At 39.3% G+C, this 23,701-nt stretch overlaps 2 protein-coding genes across 2 annotated transcripts; both read left to right on the top strand.

The window, feature by feature from the left end:
* The first annotated feature begins 768 nt into the window (after positions 1–768).
* Positions 769–9,937, top strand: LOC128528180 (extracellular calcium-sensing receptor-like). Its single transcript, XM_053500936.1, has 8 exons — positions 769–777; positions 4,055–4,640; positions 6,597–6,762; positions 6,959–7,247; positions 7,423–8,235; positions 8,324–8,548; positions 8,769–8,892; positions 9,033–9,937. The coding sequence occupies exons 1-8, from the start codon at positions 769–771 to the stop codon at positions 9,935–9,937; spliced, it is 3,117 nt and encodes a 1,038-aa protein (XP_053356911.1).
* A 541-nt stretch (positions 9,938–10,478) lies between these two features.
* LOC128528179 (extracellular calcium-sensing receptor-like) lies at positions 10,479–14,319 on the top strand. Its single transcript, XM_053500934.1, has 6 exons — positions 10,479–10,687; positions 10,887–11,175; positions 11,489–12,307; positions 12,461–12,685; positions 13,173–13,296; positions 13,424–14,319. Exons 1-6 carry the CDS (start codon positions 10,479–10,481, stop codon positions 14,317–14,319), a joined length of 2,562 nt encoding a protein of 853 aa, XP_053356909.1.
* Positions 14,320–23,701: the final 9,382 nt, after the last annotated feature.

Genomic DNA, 23,701 nt, shown 5'->3' with positions numbered 1-23,701 from the left:
TGAAGCTTGTTTATGCACCTAGTTAAACAACCAGACAGTAAGACATTACAATAGTCCAACCTAAAAGTGATAAAAGCATGAACTAGTTTTTCTGCATCGTTTAGCAACAATATATTACTTAAATTGGCAATATTTCTGAGGTGAAAATATGCTATACTGGTAATATTATCTACATGAGCTTCCAATGAAAGACTAGAACCTATCATCACGCTGAGGTCTCTTACTGTTGCACTAGATAGAACAGAAAGGCCATCTAAAGACACAATTAAACTGTATTTAAATTGTTATGGTAACAGTGTAATCAAATAAAATGTTGCCTTCAAAGATAATGCAAATATTACCATGAAAAACTGTTAATCTTTAAAATGGATCAATAGTGTTCTTATGTATATACCAGTAAGTATGTTACATAACTGGTTATATTTTCACGTTTGCGGGTCTTTTAAATCGGCGTGGCATAACTGCAGAGGCACAGGATGACTGTTTTAAAGTTCTTTTTATTAATAACGAAAGAAAGTAACACGGAAACCAAACTCGACTTTGAGGTTGCACAACAGGAATCTTTACTTTAATTCCCTCTTTAAAAACACAACATTCACATAACCACTACAACAAATGCTAGACGCCTGAATGAGGTTTAGTCAGGCTATTTATAATAATGAACTTAATTACTCTCCTCGGTTCAGGTGAGTGCTCACTGGGACATGAAGTCCAACTCAACCAAACTACAAAACATAAAACACCACAAAAAACATCTTGGTGAACAAGATGGCGCTGGTGTGGTCGGCTGCCGTCACGACTGCTCCGACCACCTTTTCTTTGTTTTTGTTTTTTAAGTTAGTTTTCAGCGTTTGTAAATCGGTAAAATTACCACCATGGAGTACATTAGTTATGATATGAGTTATGATTTATGTTTCTATTGGTATACAATGTACTCAAATTCGAAGTTTTTAACCCCGGATCCGAGCTGGCCGAGTGAGATCCTGAGGGAAAACAAAAGACGCGACGCGAAGCAGCGGCCCCGAGGGAAACGAGCCGGCGTCAGGAACAGGCTGAGAGCCCGTGCACGCCGCACACCTCTGCCTAGCATCCTGCTCGCCAACGTCCAGTCACTGGAAAACAAACTCGATGACCTCAGGGCAAGAATAAAGTTCCAGAAGGACATTCGGGACTGCAATCTCCTCTGCTTCACCGAGACATGGCTGCACCCAGCGGTGCCGGACCACGCCATCCAGCCGGCGGAGTTCTTCTCGGTTCACCGCATGGACAGGACACGGGACTCGGGGAAGTCAAGGGGAAGCGGTGTGTGTTTAATGGTGAACAGCAGCTGGTGCAACAGCGCAAGCGTTGTTCCTCTCACACGCTCCTGCACACCAAATCTGGAACTACTGTCCAACATGTGTCGTCCTTTTTATCTACCTCGGGAGTTTACATCGGTCATAATCAGTGCCGTTTATATTCCACCACAAGCGGACACAGACACTGCCATATGCGAGCTGCATGAGGCACTCACACAGCACCAGACACAACACCGGGATGCTGCGCTTATTGCGGCAGGGGACTTTAATAGTGCCAACCTCAAACGCGCAGCGCCAAACTTTTATCAGCACATCACCTGCCCCACCAGGGGTGAAAGGACACTGGACCACTGTTACACTATGGTCAAGGACGGCTACAAGGCGCAATCTCATCCACCGTTTGGCAAATCCGACCACGCCGCCATCTTCCTCATGCCAAAATACAAACAAAGGCTGAAACAGGAAGTTCCGGTTCAAAGGGAGGTCGCGCGCTGGACGGACCAATCGGTGGCCGCGTTACAGGACGCACTCGATGACGCAGACTGGGACATGTTCCGAAACAGCTCCGATGATGACGTCAGCGTGTTTATGGAAGCGGTTGTGGGATTCATTGGGGAACTAGCAGATGATACCGTGGAGAAAAAGACTATTAGAACGTTTCCCAACCAGAAGCCATGGGTGGATAAAACCGCTCTGAGATCTTGCACCGCTGCCTACAACAGGGGACTCGCGTCGGGGGACATGGACCCGTACAGCGTCCGGAAGGCGGTGAAAGAGGCGAAGCGGCGCTACGGTAGGAAACTAGAGTCACTGCCAACACTGGAAGCGTGTTAATCATCACTGAGCATGACGTGAGAGAGCCTTCAAGAGAGTGAACACCAGGAAAGCAGCAGGACCAGACGGCATCTCAGGCCGTATCCTCAGAGCCTGCGCAGACCAGCTAGCACCTGTGTTCACTGAGATATTCAACATCTCTTTATCTCAGTCGGTGATCCCCACATGCTTCAAAGAGTCCATCATTGTTCCTGTCCCAAAGAAACCACATCCTGCTTCTCTCAATGACTATCACCCTGTAGCCCTTACCTCAGTAGTGATGAAATGCTTTAAACGCCTGGTCAGAGACTTCATCATTTCTTTACTACCCGACACACTGGACCCACTACAGTTTGCATACCGTCCAAATCGTTCCACAGACGATGCCATCTCTCATCTCCTCCACACATCACTCACTCACCTCGGAGGGGGAATTATGTTAAAATGCTCTTCATCGACTACAGCTCTGCATTCAATACCATAATTCCCTACACACTCACCACCAAGCTGGAGCACCTGGGACTCAGCTCATCTATGTGTCAGTGGATCTCCAACTTCCTTACTGGCGACCACAGGCAGTAAGGATGGGCGGACATGTCTCAGCCTCCATTACTCTCAGCACTGGAGCCCCCCAGGGGTGTGTTCTGAGCCCCCTGCTGTACTCTTTGTACACATATGACTGTGTGGCCACTACCAGCTCCACCACCATCATTAAGTTTGCTGACGACACCGTCGTGGTGGGCCTGATCTCTGATAACAACGAGACGGCCTACCTGAAGGAGATTAGGAATCTGGAGAACTGGTGCCAGAGGAACAACCTCCTTCTAAACGTCAGTAAGACAAAGGAGCTGATAGTGGACTTTAGCACTAAGCAGGGGAGGAACTACCAGACCCCCGTCATCAACGAGAGCCCAGTGGAGAGAATGGACGGTTTTAAATACCTTGGTGTTCACATCACGCAGGACCTGTCATGGTCCTGTCACATCAACACCGTGGTGAAAAAGGCCCGGCAGCGTCTCTACCACCTCAGACGCTTGAGAGACTTCCGACTGCCCTCCAAGGTGCTCAGGAACTTTTACTCCTGCACCATAGAGAGCATCCTGACGGGAAACATCTCAACCTGGTTCGGGAACAGCACCATGCAGGACAGACGAGCTCTACAGAGGGTGGTGCGATCAGCTGAGCGCATCATCCGCACCGAGCTCCCTGACCTGCACTCAATCTACAGCAGGCGGTGCTGGACCAAGGCCAGGAAAATTGTGAAGGACCTCAGCCAACCCAACAATGGACTGTTCTCTCTGTTGAGGTCAGGAAAGCGATTCCGCTCCCTGAAGGCCAACACAGAGAGACTGAGGAGAAGCTTCTTCCCACAGGCGATAAGGTCTCTCAATCACACCACCACACCGTACTGACACACATATGGTCTTTACACACATACACTGGACATTCTGGACATTCGTTAACACTAGTGGCCACTGCACAACTACACCTGGTGGTCACAAGTCACTTTACATAAATCACTTTTTGAGCATTTTTGCACGCACTAGACACTTTAAATATGTGAAATGCACAAACAGTGGACATTACATTACCATTACAACTACTATTCCATACAAAATTACATAAATATACCTGCCCGTTCAGCTGCTCTTATTGTTTTATATTTCATTATACATTCTTCAAATATTTTCTATATTGTGTATTTTTGTCATACAGTTATTTATTTATTTATTTTTAACTTTAGTTTTTATATTTTATTTTATTCTTTTCTAGTTTTATTTACCCAATATTTTAATTCTCATATTAGTCTTTATCTTAGGTCATAAGCAGTTGCCTAAGCATTTCACTGCATATCGTACTGTGTATGACTGTGTATGTGACAAATAAAATTTGAATTTGAATTTGTCTTTGTCTGAGTGACGTGGCTGGCATTGGGGCTTTAGTGCTGGGGGCCCAGCTGGCCCACCGTCCGCTGGGGCGAGCTGAGGAGTGAACATGATGTCCTCGGCGCCGGGTTAAAGAGCTGGCACGACATCCTCAGGCTGAGAAGCTGGCACGACGTCCTCAGGCTGAGAAGTTGGCATGACGTCCTCAGGCTGAGGAGCTGGCACAACGTCCTCAGGCTGAGGAGCTGGCACAACGCTCTCAGGCTAAGGAGCTGGCACGACATCCTCAGGCTGAGAAGCTGGCACGACGTCCTCAGGCTGAGAAGCTGGCATGATGTCCTCAGGCTGAGGAGCTGGCACGACGTCCTCAAAGCCAGCCGGAGGATGAAGAAGCACGACATCCTCGCTGACGAGCGGAGATGGAGGAGGAGGAAGCGCAACGTCCTTAAAGTCGAGCTGCGGCGAAGGAGGAGGAAGTCAGACGTCCCTGAAGTCAAGCTGCGGCGGAGGAGGAGGAGGCACGACGTCCTCGAAGTCGAGCTGCGGTGGAGGAGGAGGAAGCGTGACGTCCTCGCTGATTGGCAGAGGCGGCTGGGGAGGAAGCGCGTCATCCTCGCTGTCCAGCTGAGGTGCTGGAAGCGCTGTATCTTCCGTGTCAAACTGAGGTGACGGAAAAGCTCAGAGCCTGCTGCGTGGCTCTCGTGAAGCTGGGCGAGCAGGTTTTGGAGCTGTTTCACCTGCTCCCTCAGGCTTCGGATGCTTTGCTCTTAAACGGTGTCCGCCAAATGGCGAGCCTGCAGCCTTCCCAGCTCTGCTGTGCCCCTTGCTCGCTCCTACAGTCCGCTTGCTCCGGCACCCTCATCATTGCTCCCCCCCAAAAAACATTTAGGGGAGACACCTCTGCTATGCCACTTTGAAGGTCTAGCATTCTGTTACGTTTGCGGGTCTTGTGTCGGCATGGCATAACTGCAGAGGCACAGGATGACTGTTTCAAAGTTCTTTTTATTAATTATGAAAGAAATTAACACGGAAATCAAACTCGACTTTGAGCACAACATGAATCTTCACTTTAATTCCCTCTTTGAAAACACAATGTTCACATAACCACTACAACAAATGCTAGACGCCTGACTGAGGTTCAGTCAGAATATTTATAATAATGACTCCCTTCGGTTCAGGTGAGTGCTCCCCTCACCTGACCGAGGTGCAGTCTGGGACATAAAGTCCAACTCAACTAAACTACAAAACATAAAAAAACACAAAAACATAGTCTTTGGGCGCTTTGGCGCCCTCTAGGGGTTAACCCCTACATATACAGTACATACTTTCTGTTAGCTGGTAATATCTGGTTCTTACCTGGTATAATTAATAGAAAAGCAATCAAAACTTGCCAGTCAAAATGTCTGGTAATTATGCTTATACAAACTTAACTATAACAAAGACTATCCATAAACAGGACAGTTGTTTTAATAGCAGAACAGCCTATTAGGACCAGCCATGGTAATAATCAACGCCCAGTTTTACCATGATTTTTTTAGATTAAATTTTTGCAACAGCTTGCAAAGTACATACTATGAGTTTGGCAATCCAGACTATACTCTATTGGCTAATGCTGCACACATTTTGCTTTTTAAATCAAACTTAATCGAAAACTTTACAAATTATACATTAAATATCACAAACGCCACCTATCATGTAGCAGAGAGGGAGTTCTTTCTGCAGAATTGCGAATTCTGCGAAATTATTTGGGGGAGAAGAGAAGGGCACACCTTATGTGCAATGCAAGCTGAAAAAACATATTTCAAATTCAAATTTTATTTGTCACATAGACAGTCATACACAGTACAATATGCAGTAAAATGCTTATACGACCTCCAGTGACATAAGAAATACATAAGAAATAAATATGGATAAAGAGAAATAATACTAAAGAAAATAAAATTAACTAGTAAAAAAAACTGTACAAATAAGGGCATATATATATATATATATATATATATATATATATATATATATATATATATATGATGACGATATTTGATAACATTTGAAGCATTTAAAGTTTGCAGCAGCAGATTTATCCAAAACATAAAAATAAATAAATAAATAAATAAATGGGAAAAAAATCTTGGTAGCTAATAGACTATATTTAATATTATATATCTTTTTGACTACTATGTTTATATATTTCAATCGGTATAATCAAGGAATGCAGGCCAAATTAATGGTTTCCTAGTTATAAAAAATCCCTAGTTTTAAATTAACATTCATATTGACATTCATTATATATGAATTATATATATCATTATATTTTATATATTTTATATAATTTATTAATTATATAATATATTATTATATATAGAATATATAATTATATATATATTTATAATTTTTCAGTCTTAAATTGCATTATAACTTTTGGCGTCAGCTTTTTTTGAAGAAAATAAGCCATGGTCACCTGACTAATGATATCCAAGATGATGTCAATGCATGGGATCAAACCTCCTTTATAAAGCCATGGCAGTCAGTGTTATCTTTATCAGAGTTGCCAGCACAATGATGTATCTTTTACTTCCTGCTTTTTTTCTGCCTTGCTCAGCTGTTTCTGATGCATCATCAAAGTGTTCATTACAAGGAGACTTTGATCAACCTACATTCATTTCTGATGGAGATATCACTATAGGAGGAATATTCCCTTTGCACTACAGAGTGGAGCTACCTTCAACAGAATACAGAAGCAAACCTTTGGGAGCACAGTGTCAGGGGTAAAAACATTATTAAATATATGAATAGAATAAAAAATAAATATTAAATATAATTTATGCTAATATTTTTTTTTCTGGGCGTTAACCATTAAACAAAAGTCTGTCCTTTATCACTCAATTAAGTTATACATTTAAGTGTGTGTGTGTGTGTGTGTGTGTGTGTGTGTGTGTGTGTGTGTGTGTGTGCGTGCTGTAGGTTTGATTCCAGAGCATTGCGCTGGGCCTTGGCAATGAGGCTTGCTGTTGACCAGATCAATAACAGCACAGTTCTTCTACCAAACCACACCCTGGGCTACAGGATCTTTGATTCCTGTGCTACTCCTGTGACAGCACAGAGGGCAGTGTTGGCTGTACTGAATGACCAGGATTTTGGTCAAAGCTCATTGTGTACTCGCAGTGGTCCTTTATATGCCATAATTGGAGAATCTGGATCCTCACAATCAATTGTTGTCTCTAGAACTCTGCAACCTTTTAGAATACCTATGGTAAATGAAGGGGAAATATATTTGTTTATAATCTACTAATTTAGTTTGTTTTGTCTAATATGCAAAATGGTTGCAAATCCATTTTGGTCATCTAAACCTGCAGAAGATTATTAAAGCTCAAGAGTCTTTTTTGTTTCATTGTTTTGTTTTTGCTATTTTTTTGTTTGTTATTCAGATAAGCTACTTCTCAACGTGTTCTTGTCTAAGTGATCGTAAGCAATTCCCTACATTTTTTAGAGTAGTACCGAGTGATGTCTACCAAGTAAAAGCCATTGCTCAGCTCTTAAAAAGATTTCACTGGACGTGGATTGGAGTGGTCACAGAAGACCATGATTATGGCAGGTCTGCTTTACAAGGCCTAAAGCTAGAAATAGAAAAAACTGATATATGTCTAGCATATCATGAAATGATCCCTAAAGATTTCAAACGGGAGCGGGTCTATGAAATTATAAATGTCATGAAGCATTCAACAGCAAAGGTTGTGGTGGTGTTTTCAGGAGAAGGGGAGTTTTACCCTTTTTTAAAAGAATTTTTAACTCACAATATCACAGGAATCCAGTGGGTAGCCAGTGAGGCCTGGGTCACAGCGACAATATTAGCAGAAACATATCCAATTTTAGCCGGAACAATCGGATTTGCTGTCCGCCAAGGGTATGTACCTGGCCTAAAAGAATATTTGTTGACAGTGAACCCACAGATGTATCCATCTAATGCCCTGGTGGAGGAGTTATGGGGGGCTCTATACGGCTGCACTTCATTGGATTCCTTTGTCAGTAGCAAACAACTTCCCCGCTGCACAGGGCAGGAAACTATCAACAAGCAACACTCTGCTTACATGAACACCTCCAATACGCGTGTCACTTATAACGTGTACAAAGCAGTATATGCCATTGCTCACTCCTTAAATAATCTCTTTCAGTGTTTTCCAAAAAATGGACCTTTTAATAATTCTGCATGTGCAGACTTCAGTGATTTTTATCCATGGCAGGTAGAATATGTGGCTGAACTGATCCTTTTGTGATGATAAAAGTATATTTTGAATCATTTATTTCAAATCTTCTCTTTCTATGCCAAAGCTTCAACATTACCTTCAGCAAGTGTCTTTCTTAATCTCTGATGAACATGTTAACTTTGATATGAGAGGAGATTCGATTCCATCTTATGATCTGATGAATTGGCAGAGACTCCCAAATGGAGACATTGACTTTATCAAAGTGGGACTTTATGATGGTGCAATGGATGATGGGAAGGAACTGGTTATCCAAGATCAAAAAATAAAGTGGTCTGATAATCATAGCAAGGCAAGGTGCTCACACAGTTATACTGCATAAAAAAACAAAAACAAATATAAAATAAATTTTGTTAAAACATCTGCAATATATAAAAAAGCTAACGGCAACTGTTGTTGACTAGGCTGCTTAGATCCAATTTAAATCCATATAAGTTGCTGCTAAAAATTTTTATTTTTATTCGTGTGTGTGTGTGTGTGTGTATGTTATCTTTTATATTGTGTCAAATCAGGTGCCAGCATCTGTTTGCAGTAATAGCTGTACTCCGGGATTCCGGAAAGCTGTTCGTCAAGGGGAGCCTTTGTGCTGCTTTGATTGTGTACCATGTGACAGCGGCAAGATTAGTAATGAGACAGGTAAGGTATGAACATGTAAATACTATGTTTAAAAGTGTCTTTTAATAAATGCATAAAAAGGTTGCTAATGTATCACACAATAGCTTATGTTTCCTTTGCTGTATTAATAAAAAATTCTGGCCTGCATTTGTTTTTTAAAGATTCAATAGACTGTATGGCTTGTCCTGAAGACTACTGGTCAAATGTGAAAGGAACAGAATGTATCCCTAAAGTCATTGAGTTCCTGTCCCACAGGGATACAATGGGAATTGTGTTGATAGTGATAGCTATAGTAGGGTCTTTTCTGACAATATTTGTGCTGGCAATATTCTTGTATCATCGAGGAACTCCCATGGTGCGCATTAACAATTCAGAGCTGAGCTTCTTCATCCTGTTCTCCTTGACCCTGTGTTTTCTGTGTGCACTGATTTTTATTGGTGAACCCACTTTCTGGTCATGCATGTTGCGTCACACTGCATTCAGCATCACTTTCTCTCTCTGCATCTCCTGCATTCTGGGTAAAACCTTAGTGGTTCTTGCTGCTTTCACAGCCACCCAGCCTGGAAACAATTTGATGAAATGGCTTGGGCCTTCACAGCAGAAAATCATCATTCTTAGCTGCACTCTGATCCAAATGATAATCTGTGCTGCTTGGCTCATATCCTCCCCTCCATTTCCCTACAGAATCACACAATATCAGAGCTCAAAGATCATTTTGGACTGTAGAGTGGGATCTGAGCTGGCATTCTGGTGTGTGCTCGGCTACATTGGCATCTTGGCATGCCTGTGTTTCATTTTGGCCTTTCTGGCTCGAAAACTGCCAGGAAATTTTAATGAGGCAAAATTTATTACTTTTAGCATGTTAATATTTTGTGCAGTGTGGCTGGGATTTATACCTGCCTATGTAAGTTCACCTGGTAAATTCACTACAGCAGTGGAAATATTTGCTATTTTAGCTTCTAGCTTTGGCCTTCTTTTGTGCTTATTTGCTCCAAAGTGTTATATTATTTTACTAAAACCTGAAAAGAATACAAAACAGCATCTAATGGGAAAGGCAACAAAATAATTTTACTTCATAAAATCCTGTCCTTAAGGTGTCACTTTTATTCGTAGTAAACTAGTTGTTTTTTGTTTGTAGTTGTGCATTATAATTAGAACTATATGCTTTAAAAATATTTGCAATAAATGTTGAAATACTTTTAAAGAAATGGAATTAATAATCATTTGAAATATCAAGAATTTATCATAGTATTTGTGATAGAACTGTATACTTGCAAATAAAATATGTTAAATTAAACTCAATATTACAAAACATTATTATGTGTGTGCTAAATTTAGAAACTTTATAAATCTGAAGAAATAACACACAATAAAATACACACATACGCACAAAAATCATTTTACAGAAAAATACACAAAATCCAAGCAGTTGTAGGTGTATGTATAACATGTTAAATGACATAGGATTTTAATTATAGGTAAGGCTATGACACCATGTGACTGTGACACATGACTATAGGGGCCAGCCTATGTGTGGTATATAAAATATAGCTGCCTGCCTAATCTTGATCCATAGACTTTAAAAGAATCGATGCTCACAACTAAAAATGACTCTTATACTTTTGTGGCTAGTGGTGCTTCGTTTTTGCATCGTCAGCTTAACCTTGGAACCTCAGTGCACTCTGCAGAATCATTTTGAGCCAGGATTCATGGCTGATGGAGACTTTGTCATTGGAGGCATTTTCCCCTTGCATTACAATCAGGAAATGCCAGATCTGAATTGCACATTTAAACCGGGACCAGTGATGTGTAATGGGTATGAATATCCGTATAATTACACAAATGATTTATTTTTTGTTTAAAATTATTTCTTTTCTTACAAGAATAACCAAGTGTGTAAATGTGTTATAGATAAATAGATCATAATCAAAAATAGACTACAACGTATGGCTCCAGCAACTTTTAGTAATGAGGCTGATTATCCTCATTCTGACAGTCATGCTTTCTTTGTTCAGGTTTGATCCCAGAGCTTTCCGCTGGGCTCTGACTATGAAGCTTGCTGTGGAGGAAATTAATAACAGTAGTGAACTTCTACCTAACCACACTCTAGGTTATAAAATATTTGATTCCTGTGCATATCCTTTAACTGGTCAGAGAGCAGCTCTGGCTGTTATGAATGGACCGAAGGAAGCAGACAGAAATGTGTGCTCAAATGCTAGCCCAATGCTTGCCATCATTGGTGAATCTGGGTCAGCTCAATCTATTGTATTGTCTAGAATTTTGCGACCTTTCAGAATACCAATGGTATACATTTTTATTGATGTCTTTAACAGATTTTTTTAATGCACACCACTGACATACCATTCATCAATTAATTTTTGTCCTGTATGTTAGTGAAAAAAATATAATAATAATAATAAGCATGCAAATATGTAGTGGTGTGTGAAAAGAATATTAAGAAAAAAAGACAAGTGGAACACTTGTAATATCAAGTCTAAAATTTAATACACTAATATTTTTATATATCATATTTTTCTGAAGATATGAAACAATATCTTCTATACAACAGTGCATGCTGTATTGTCTGTTGTTATCTGTTGTAATTTTTTTTTTTCAGATCAGTTACTTCTCATCATGTGCTTGCCTCAGTGACAGAAAAGAATTCCCCACCTTCTTTAGGGTCATCCCCAGTGATGCGTACCAGGTGAAAGCCATTGCCAAGCTACTGATACATTTCAACTGGACATGGGTAGGTGTCATTAGAGGTGACCATGCATATGGACGATCTGCCCTGCAGGGACTACTTAAAGAGCTGGAGGTTACAAGTGTATGTGTGGCCTATCAGGAGATGATTCCCCTGTATTATGAGAGTAAGAGAGCAATAGAGATCATGCGTGTGATGAACAGCTCTAGTGCTCGAGTAGTAGTCGTGTTTTCAGCTGAGGGGGAGCTCACACCCTTTCTAAAAGACTATATGAAACTAAATATTACTGGTATTCAGTGGATTGCGAGTGAGGCCTGGGTAACATCTTCAGTGTTCACAGGAAGTGAGTACTACCCCTTCTTGGGTGGCACAGTTGGGTTTGGCATACGGCAGGGCTATATTCCAAAGCTGCAAGGCTATCTAACGATGGTTAACCCACATCTGTACCCATCCAACACCCTGGTGCATGAACTGTGGGGTGTTCTCTATGGCTGCTCTCCCTTTTCCTCATCTCCCCTTAATACTCAGCTGCCTCTGTGTACTGGCCAAGAGACACTAAACAAGCAACACTCAGCTTACATGAACACATCCACTACGCGCATTTCTTATAATGTATACAAAGGCATATATGCGATTGCTTACTCCCTCCACAATTTAATTTCCTGCAAACCTGAAAATGGCCCATTTAATAAGTTCATGTGTGTGGACAGCACTAAAATCTATCCATGGCAGGTGCAGGTCATTGTGTCTATTGTCACAACAAAAATATAAATTTTCACAATATTTCCTATTGTGATGTAAAAATACATGCATAAATTACTGTATATCATATATACAGTATTTATTTATTAATTTGTAATATTTGTTTTTGTTTGCATTTCATAGTTCCAACAGTACCTACAAGAAGTTGCATTTACTATCTCAGGTGAAAAGGTCAACTTCGATATGAATGGTGACTCAATCCCATCCTACGACCTGATCAACTGGCAGAAGGGCACAGCTGGCAATGTTGAGCTTGTCAAAGTGGGCATGTATGATGGGGCTCAAGAGGCTGGAAGTGAACTGGTCATTTATGACACGGCTATCACATGGGCCAGAGATAAGAGTGAGGCAAGCTGTTCTCAGAATGTAGTTCAGTACATGAGAAAACAACTGTTGAAGTTCTGTAGGGTGAAGTGGAGGTAAGTTGCTTCAAACCATACAGACCTCAGATGAGACCTGGATCATGCTTCTCAATTTCTGAAGCCAAAGAAATTATTTTCAGTGCAGCAGATCTTTCAGTGACTGGGATGCACTTGAATCAATAAAATAAATATGACTCTAAGCATGCAAAAATAAAAAACCTTTCAACAGCCTTTTTTTGGCTATGACATAAAAAGTATGTATTATAAATATATGAAATAATATAAATGATATAAAATAAAATAGATTTTTATAAAATTACATAAAAGGGTTTTATTTTTTTTTCTCAGATGCATCATTTATTTAGAGCAATGAATCAAATATGAGTCATTTATATTGACTTTTATTATATACAGTTAAGGTATTTAATGAGTGTGCAGAGCTTCACTAACATCTGACTTTTTGTGAAAAACAGGTGCCAGTCTCTGTTTGCAGTGCCAGCTGCCCTCCAGGATTTAGGAAGGCTGTCCGTCAAGGGGAGCCTTTGTGCTGTTTTGACTGTGTATCATGTGACAGTGGCACAATTAGTAATCAGACAGGTTGGTGAGCTCAGTCAGTTTGTCTAGAGAACATATAAAAAAAATTATTATGTATACAAAATTGCAAATCACAAATAACTATTTAAATGTTTGAACTTAATAGAGTTTTGTTGCTTGTTCTCTTAAGATTCAGTAGACTGCATGGCCTGTCCTGAAGATTACTGGTCCAATGCAAATGGAACAGAATGCATTCCTAAGGTCATTGAGTTTCTTTCGCATGATGCAATGGGATTGACATTGACATTTATTGCTGTTGTAGGTGCCTGTGTCACTTTAGCTGTGTTTGCAGTTTTTCTCTATCACAGAAACACTCCTATTGTGCGAATGAATAATTCAGAGCTGAGCTTTTTTATCCTGTTCTCCTTGTCCCTGTGTTTCCTGTGTGCATTGATCTTTATTGGGGAGCCCACTTCATGGTCATGCATGCTACGCCACACTGCTTTTAGCATCACCTTCTCACTCTGCATCTCCTGCATTCTGGGTAAAACCTTAGTGGTTCTTGCTGCTTTCACGGCCACCCAGCCTGGAAACAATTTGATGAAATGGCTGGGGCCTACACAGCAGAGGATCATCATATTTATCTGCACCCTGGTCCAGATGCTCATCTGTGCTGCATGGCTCATATTCTCCCCTCCACTGCCTTATAGAAACACACGGTATCAGCGCTCTAAGATTATTTTAGACTGCAGAGTGGGGTCTGAGCTGGCATTTTGGTGTGTGCTCGGCTACATTGGCATTTTGGCCTGTCTGTGTTTCATTTTGGCCTTTCTGGCTCGTAAATTGCCTGGAAATTTTAACGAGGCTAAGTTTATTACATTTAGCATGTTAATATTTTGTGCAGTGTGGCTGGCATTTATACCTGCCTATGTAAGTTCACCTGGTAAATTTACTACTGCAGTTGAAATATTTGCTATTTTAGCTTCAAGTTTTGGGCTTCTTTTGTGCATATTTGCTCCAAAGTGTTATATTATTTTGCTCAAACCTGAAAAGAATACCAAACAGCATCTAATGGGAAAATTATAATAATATGATATCAGATTATAATTTATATGGCAGTGCCTATGTTTTGTGTGTGTGTGTTCACATATACACCGATCAGAACCAACATTATGACTAATGACAGGTAAACTAATAAACACTGATCATAACTATAACAAATTGGTGGCAGGAATATGCAAACACACAGGACTCTTCGATCCCCGTTCTGATCCCAAAAGGAAGCCAAAAAGTTACAGTTGAATTGCGAATCCAAAAACTAGGTTGTTTTAATATGTTAATGGTTTAAATGTTATGGCTGATCAGCAACTTACCCTGTTAAAAATCTTATATGCAATGAAACAATTATAATGAAATAATTCAAGATTTAAATTTGAACTTCTGATACTTTTTGATTACTTTTCCTACTTTTCCATGTTTTAAACTTCTTAATCTGTCATCTTAAACATCAACTTTAGTAAAAGAACAAAGTTGACAAGTTTAAATAACAGAGTTGACAAGTTTGTTATAAAATGAGTTTTCTTCTCAGCAGATATTCACAAAATTTGTAAAAAGTGACAAGTTGTTTTATAAAAAAATATGTTTAGGGTTCAAAATTCAATTAAGTTATAAAGTTTAATAACAGGTCCATGAATTGGAGTTTGTAATGGACCTTATAATAGACCATCACCAGAGACAAGTTAGAATCCATGAGCAGGGTTTTAATAATCAAGTCACAAGGCAAACAATAACCAAAAGTCAAAGTCAATATCCGGGCAAAGTCAGAAACCAAACAGGCCGACAGTAGCAAACAATCCAAATTAGTAATCCAAAAGCGTGGTCTAGAAACATAGCAATGTAGGTCATACACAGGAAACAAACTAAAAATGGAACATGCAAAGTTTAGTACACAGATGAACTAATACTTCGCACCGAGGATTACTGGAAGCATGCTTAAGGATAAAACAAACAGGAAGTGAACTGGTGACCTAGTATCTCATTAAACATTGGGAGTGGTCAACGCAATACGTCGGAAAATTCAATAAAAAAAAATCATTAACTTGCTACGTCAAGAACTGCAAAAGGCCTGTAACACCATAGAAGACAACCACCGGTTACGCTCAAGAACAGAAGGACGAGCTGCTGAGCTACAGGTAAGAAGGACAGCAGACGGAGTCTCTAATGGACAGAGGAGATGACTGCTAATCCTGAAATATCATGATGTTTCTGTGTGTTTCTAACTGTGCTATTACAGATCTGGCCATTAAAAACGCATGTTTCGAGAAAAGGGATCCCGCGACCCGCAAGCTGTGAAAATGACTTTCATTACCTGTAAGGGGAAGTCGTGTTTCAGTCTGAAGTATTGTGTGTCTACTGAAGCCGAAAATGTGTTCTCTCTCTTAGGCGCCCATTGACAGCAAGCGACGGAGCTCATAAACGTGTCGAGCTCAAACTGTAAATACTGATATGTATTTATTTTTCATTTTCTTTTCTCCTTCTGTGATGATACTTCGTTAACTGTGCTTTCTCAATTTAGTATTATTATTATTATTAGTAGTAGTAGTAGTGGTAGAGGTGCTCCGAATTTATTATTGTTATTATTCTTATTATTATTGTAACGCACCCACGCGTGTGTGCAAACAGCCTAAAACAATATTGTTTTAAATATACACAGAAAGTGAGTTGCGCGTGCGGCTTTTTGATCAAAAGGCTGATAAACGCATGAGCAGATTTATCGATAAAACTACAGACATGAAATGAAACGAACACAAAAATATGCGCTACTCGCTGTCACGTTGCCATCTTGAACTGCCGTTATTTCTCCCCTTTTTCCCACGCTGTCATGTCCTCTCGCTCTCACACGTGCTCATGTTTTCTGGCTGTCATGCTTTTTCACACGCCCCGCCTCTTTACACACCGGCATCCCATTTACAAATAATTTCTCCCGGCATTTAAGGAAGCGCAGAGCGCTGTCTCGCTGCCAGATTATTGCGTGCCTTCAAGAGCCCAGTTTTCTCGCGTTTCTTTTCGTGTTAGTTATCTCCGTCTTCGACCTCGCTTGTTCTCGGTTTTCGCTTCTAGTCTCTCGTTTTTTGGATCTCGTTCGCTGTGTGTTTCCCGGCTGTTTTTGACCTTTCGCTTCGGTTCACGGTTACGTCTCTGCTCGCTCCCCTTTCGGATTTTTGCCTCGCTGACTGACTCATTGGCTTTGAACTCTCGCACTGGCTCATGACAACGTCTCTGCTCGCTCCCTTTTGATTCACGCTCCGCAGACGGATCTTTCTGGTTTTTCGACCTGTTTTTACAACCCTGTATTACGTCATCGGGATTCCCCCCGAAACACGGAAGTGCTTGACCGCCGACGTGCCACGCCCCCTTTTTGGCGCTGTAATCTGCACTTGGGTCCTGCTCCTTTAGCTCTCTTCTTCTTCCTGCCGGCTCCTGACACTCGCTGAATACAACGCAACAGCATGCAGAATGCCCGGGCTTTGACTGCACTTTCTCCATTCCTTAGTACTGTAGTAGTACACTAAAAAATGCTGGGTTTCTGTAAACACACCGCTAGGTTGCTTATGCTGGGTCAAAATTCTGTGTTATTTCGGGTACTTTAATCACATTGTTGGGTTGCTTTTGCTTTGAATACTAAAAAGTGCTGCATGATTAAACTCAATGCAAAAAACGATGTTTATGCAGTAAACCCATGGGTGAACACGATGATTTAAGAATTTAATTAAACACGAATATAAGTGCCATTTTAATTCAAATCCAACATTTTAATGGTTAGTGATTGGTGCAAGGGCATCAACTCGCACATTCTGTGATATTCTATTGTCATTCATATTGACGTTGTTTTAGAGCCCTTTACCAAAGCATTCACTAGTAAGTAAGTAAGTAAGCCGCATGCAACATTCGGGAATTTAAATAAATGTTTTGTGCTTCACTGAATATGCGCCTGATGGCGCATGGAAGGACTTCTATCTAACAGCCGGACAAAGTACAATGATAAATTGGTTATAAAGATAAGATTGGTTATAAAACAATATTGTTTCCAATGCTGAATGAACATGAATGAACAGATATTGCATAATGAACGTGTGTATATGAGATGCCCAAATTCATGCTTTAGAAGTTTCTTATATAGTTTTTGTAATGTCTTAACGTAAAAATGTGTCGCCATCATCAGAAGACATGAATCAACATTATATATATATATATAAATAATGTACAGTATATACAATGTGACAGCGCGCTGAGTTATCATCCCTCTTCTCACCTTTGATGTAGGTGTGAAGTTATCAAACCGGTTTCGCTGATGGGGGAATTTAAAAATATTTAACAAGACAGAGCAGACGTCTCTGCCTAAAATGTATTTCGCCAGCAAAACATAGAATAAATAGAAATAAAATGTTTAATGGTACCAATCAAATCAGACTTCATAATTACTTTGAGTGTAATTCACAAATTTACTGAATATATTATGTTTTTATGTGTATACAGTATGTGTTTGTATGTGAATATATTATATAAGTATGTGTTTGTGCGCGCGTCTCATATGTAACATTCATATTAAATGCAATTCATGATAAGTGTATGTTGTTAAAGTATTTGTGGATATGTGCATTAACTGTTCAGAACGGGCCGGGTCGTGATACCGCGACACGCGTGTGATCATTCGGTCGCACCGGTAAAACGTGTCAGGGCCAAAGATAAAGCGCGCTGAAGAAGACACAGGCAAAGCCCAAGCCTTTGTCTGTCTAAGACACCGCCAAGAAAGTGAGGGAGAGCGACACGCATCAGTTTAGCACGCGCTCTCGGGTTAAAGTGCACCAAGCACAAACTAGAGCATAAGCCCCGAGAACATCTTTAGTTTTTTGTTTTAGTTTTCAGAATCCCGTGCGTTCTCGCATAGACGGCGGAGATCTGGTTATTTTTATATTTTAAATTGTGTGTGTGTGTGTGTGTGTGTGAGAGAGTACACGGAGAGTTTGTGTGTGTCCGCACGCGTGTCTTATTTACAATGTATGTGCTTGTATTTGTGCTTATTATGTTCATAAGGACGAAATGAGATGCCCAAATTCGTGCTTTAAAATTCATAGTAAGTTTCTTATATAGTTTTTGTAATGTCTTAACTGGGACAAATTAATAAAAGACATGGCAATGCCTTGGTTTAAATGGTCTTAAATTAATTTAATTACCTGATAGTAGGCTACCTTATAATCTGATAGTGTTAACTATGCGAATGTCCTGATTCGTGAATATGCCAACATATCTTATTCAAAGCGTAAAAATGTGTCGCCATCATCAGAAGACATGAATAAACTATATATATGTAATTTTATCATATTAAGTAAATATTATTTTATGAGCACAAACGTGCTTAGGGCTTTTCATCATGTTTTTTGCTGTTTGTGTCCAGCACTAAATAATAATTTCATCCATTATTTAACCACGGCTGGGAATAAGAGCTGAAATGTGATTGTGAAATTATGACTAAAATAAATAAAGCTGTTCTTTGCCGTGCGGAAACCCGCGGCTCGTACTTTCACCTTACAAAAGGCAGCGTTTTGATCAAAAGGCTGCTAATCGTGCGCGATTTATCAATAAAAATGCAGACATTCTCGGCCAGAAATGCACCAAAGACAAATACATGTACTGTATATAGGCTACTCGCGTTGTTTTCGCGTGAAGAGATTGTGTGCGCGTGCACGGAGAGTTTGTGTGTGTCTACGTGCGCTTCACATGTAGGTTGATATATGGTCAATCTGCATTTAAAAAGTCAAACAGAATCTCTCTCTCGCTCTCTCACTTTCACTTTGCACAAGACAGTGTTTATTGTTTAGTGTATATTTAAAGCGCATAAACACAATAAAACAATATTGTTTTAGGCCTTTTGCACACGCGCAGGTGCATTTCAATATGAATAAGAATAATAAATTCGGAGCACTACTACTAATAATAATAATACTGAATGGAGACCGCAGTCAAAGAAGTACCATCATTAAAGGAGAGAAGAAAATGAAGAATTAATACATATTAGTATTTACAGTTTGAGCTCAACACATTTATGAGCTCTGTCGCTTGCTGTCAATGGGCGCCTAAGAGAAAGACGTGTGCGGACAAACTCTCCGTGGACACACATACAATCTCTCCGTGCAGATACACCATGCAGAGAACAACTTCGTAATACACCTGGCCATTAATTAAAATGAATAATAAGGCCTAAAAAAGATGCTTTAAAATCCATCTAAAATGAATTTATCGGCGTGTATACACCCACGGCTCGCACTTATATAGGCTACTCGATAGATAAACGTTGGCTTTTCCAACACGCCAGCGTGCTCCTATGTGAGCCGATTTATTTAAGTCATAATTAGAGAATATATAAAGAGAAAAATAACATAGAGAAAGCATAATATGACTGTCCATACAGTAAATAAAAAGAAAGGTATAAAATCCAACTATTAAGTCATGTGATGTAAGTGATTCAATTGCTATCATTAATCTATCTATTTAAACCTATCTATTTTAGGCAAAGTCTTATTAATTCATCTAAACCTCCTACGGTATTTGCCAACAGCACACACAGTTTGATAAATTCACACCTATCGTTAATGAAAGGTGAGAAGAGATCCCACACAATCTTCTGACACAGTGCTTGCTTTAAAGGACTATACTCGACAAAAATATAAAGAATAAGAATCATATTTATAAATTAAATAATAAAATTATATCAAATAAGGACTTTATCTAAAAGCCAGACCGACCAAATTTCTTATTCACTGCTGAAGTAGTTAAATATATACTTATACTTTAGATATGTAGGTTACATTTACATAAAGGTACAATTGCAAGTAAATTACAAACTGCATGTAATGTTGTAAAATATAAATAAAACAGTATTAGACACAAATATATGATATGGTAGTATATGAAATAAAAAAAAGCTCAATTGTGTAAAGCAAACACAATTATTAATTTATTGTGTATATTTAACTTTCAAAGCAGTTGGGGAAATGTAAGACGGGTTGTGTAATAGGGAATACTCTGTTAAACCACCTGATGTATGCAGATGATTTAGTTATTATGTCCCCCAGCACTGTTGGGTTCCAGCAGTTGTTGGATATATGTTCCAAGTATGGGGTTGAGTTTGATTTACAGTACAATGCAAAGAAGAGTGTTGTGTTGATTTGTAGGACTAAGGAAGATCAGAAGGTGCACTTCCCTATGTTTTACCTGTCAGGACATTGTATCTGTGTATCTACTGTAACTGTACAAAATATCTTGGGCATATTATTACTGACAAGATGGAAGATGATGCTGACATGTATAGGCAGAGACGAATGTTGTATATCCAAGCAAATATGTTGGTCAGGAAATTTCATTACTGCTCTGATGATGTGAAGGTGCACTTGTTTTGTGCTTATTGCACCCCTATGTATGCAGCCCTATTATGGGTCAACTATAAAAAGGAGACTATGCGCAAGCTGAAGGTAGTATATAATGATTGTCTGAGAATATTGTTGAAGAAACCTAGGAGTAGCTGTGTAAGTAAGCTTTATTGTGACGTGAGGCTAAGTTGTTTACAGGCCCTTTTGAGGAACCTAATGTTTAAGTTTATGTGTCGACTTGATGAGTCAGAAAACTGTATTATAGTAAGGCTCACAAGTCCTATGTGTAGCTCGGTCCGATATCAATCACATCTATGGAAGCATTGGTATGAGTGCCTTTTAAGACTCTCGTGAAAAAGGGTGTATTTTTATATGTTTATGTAGATTTTTTTTTTCTTGTATATGTTGTATGTTCTGTTATTGGGCCTGGAGCCTGTAATAAAGATTATATATATAACTTCATTCAGCTGTTTAAGTTATATGAAAAATAACGTTCCTACCAGCCTACTATTATTTTATGTTCAAATTTAAAGATGCCTGCGTGTACAAAAAGACAAATACAGCGCTCTCCGAGGTCACACCCAGAACACCCAGTTACTGTAATCACCTTTCATTCATGATAGGTGTTAAGTTATTAAACCGGTTTCGCTGATGGGGGAATTCGCAGAAATGGGGGGTTTAAAACGATTTAACAAGACCGAGCAGACGTCTTTGCCTAAAATGTATTTCGCCAGCAAAATATTCTATATTTAATCAAACTGTATTGAAACAAAATTGTTTTCTCCCTATATAATATCGCTTCCGGAACATTGTTGTCCAAACGTTGTATGTATATGGAAAAAACAGTGAAACCCAGGGGCGGACTGGGACCAAAAGTGGCCCTGGACTTTCTGGCTCACAGCAGCCCACATCATAATACTGTACACTGGCTCAATAATGTAAAGATTAAATTTTTAACACTAGTTACAAGTATAAAAATATAATACAATACAGAAATCAATGTTATTTAAACATATTATTTAAAGTATCACTGAACATATATTGACCCATATCACTAAAACAAAAAAAAAAAAACTAAAACAAAGGAAAGAACGACAAACAACATATAAATCTATAAAGACAATATTTTAAAAAGAATGGCAATAAAACTGAACAGGTAAGCTGAAATAAAATCAGTAGCAGTATAGCTCACTCTAGTAAACTATTTAGTTATTTTAATTATTATGGTAGTCAATATTAATTCGAAATAATGCTGAAAAAGCATTATTTTGAATTAATATTGACTACCATAATAATTACTAGCACGAGTTAATGCTGCTACTGATTTTATTCCAGCTTACATGTTCAGTTTGATTGCCATTCTTTTCACTTGGCTTTGGTAGATCAGGGGAGAGGTGTTGGTCATTATCAGTAGGCACTGGTTCATCCTCACTGACCTGCTGCATTTACAGCTTACACTGATGAGTGGTGTATCTTACACTGCATCATGATGATACCCCCTGCGAAATGTTTATGATATCTCACAAACAAAAAGGCAAAGTTTTTCTTTTCCTCCTAAAGTGGTTTGAAAACACTCAAAGTGAAATTCCACCCATACAAGTGTGACAAATATGCAAAGAAAAAAATCAGAAAGGGTCAAATACTTGGCAGTTCACATGTTATCAGATTGTGCCACTGGGATGAGACTGTGCCAGGTGGAATTTTTTTTTAAATCATACTAACTTTGCACTGATTTGGATAACTTTAAATGATGAATGCTTTTTAACGCTCTTGTGACTCAATAAGAGGCAATGCACAGAATATTTTCTAACAGCCTGTAAATGATACATTTTGGCAGTATTGTCTTGTATCTTTTGAAATAAATAAACAAATAAATAAATAGATAGATAAATAAATAAATCACAATACTGTCAAAATGTATCATTTTGCTGTCAAACTGTTTATAAGCCTTCTGGGTCTTTGTGAGACTGGTGCTACTGGACACTGAAAATAGTGTCTTTATCGGTAGTTTTATATGTTGTTTGTCTTATTGTTCTTTATTTCTTTGTTTTACAAATATGACCCAATATATACTTTTTTTTTAACGTTTTTGTATTGTATTATATATTTTTTTTTCTAGTAAGTATTTAAAAAAATTTATGAGCCAGTGTATTATGATGTGGGATGTGGTGGGCTGCTGGATCTGGGTCATACAGGCCTACATGCACTTTTTTAAGCTGTTTGGACTGAACTGTGTGTTAGGAGAGTGCGTACACAACCACTCTACAATGATAAAGAGCCGCCCAGTGGTTTTCTTTTCATTTATTACAATAACATGCCCCTTCTGAAATCAGGCCAATCGCAAATGCCTGTCGATGTGACGCCACACCACAAGAGGCCACTCCTACACTAGTTGATTGACACTGGTGTTTTAGCAAAGACCCGCCCCGAGTGAGAAGAAGCTGTCGGCCATTGTTTTTCGCCGCTGGAGCAAAATGGCGCCTAAGCGAGTGTTGCGTACAGCTGTTGGGTGTAATAGCGAACACAGCAGTCGTCATTCACTACCTAGGGTAAGGTATATGAGCCACTGAGGACGCAGTGGCTGAATTGTGTTTTTTAAAGCTAATGTCCCCGCCGATCTACCTAAATGCGTTCATGTTTGCGCTAATTATTTTTCACCAGACTGCTTTATAAACGCGGGTCAATATAAAGCAGGTTTTACTACGAAGCTGCTCCTAAAAATGGATCTGTACTAACGCTTCGTGTTCCTGCTTCATCTTCACCAGGCTCGGTGAGTGTAATTCCTTTTACTATGACTCTTTGCAGATCGCCTTTTCTAATAATCACGATGAATGCGGAGTGTAAGTTAACTTATACTCTCATAGAACATGGTTATGGCTTCTTCTCTGTGTACATCCGTCTCTATATAATCCCTAATCGCCTGTTTATAATAAACAATGCATTAAGGTGATTGTCTAGTTGCAAACTGTGTGGGTAGTCGGAAAACTATATTATGCTTACCTTTGTTACGTTTATAACGATGTCTGTCGAAGATTAAGAAG

This window comes from Clarias gariepinus, chromosome 7 (genome assembly GCF_024256425.1).
Source record: "Clarias gariepinus isolate MV-2021 ecotype Netherlands chromosome 7, CGAR_prim_01v2, whole genome shotgun sequence".
NCBI lineage: Eukaryota > Metazoa > Chordata > Actinopteri > Siluriformes > Clariidae > Clarias > Clarias gariepinus.
This window is presented reverse-complemented; position numbering and strand designations above follow the sequence as displayed.

Coding starts and splice junctions, on each gene's coding strand:
- LOC128528179 (XM_053500934.1), top strand. CDS start 10,479: ATGACTCTTATACTTTTGTGGCTAGTGGTGCTTCGTTTTTGCATCGTC. Junction 10,688..10,886: donor GGACCAGTGATGTGTAATGG/GTATGAATATCC, acceptor TTCTTTGTTCAG/GTTTGATCCCAGAGCTTTCC. Junction 12,308..12,460: donor CTAAAATCTATCCATGGCAG/GTGCAGGTCATT, acceptor TGCATTTCATAG/TTCCAACAGTACCTACAAGA.
- LOC128528180 (XM_053500936.1), top strand. Junction 4,641..6,596: donor GCTGAGGTGCTGGAAGCGCT/GTATCTTCCGTG, acceptor TGCCTTGCTCAG/CTGTTTCTGATGCATCATCA. Junction 8,549..8,768: donor GGTCTGATAATCATAGCAAG/GCAAGGTGCTCA, acceptor GTGTCAAATCAG/GTGCCAGCATCTGTTTGCAG.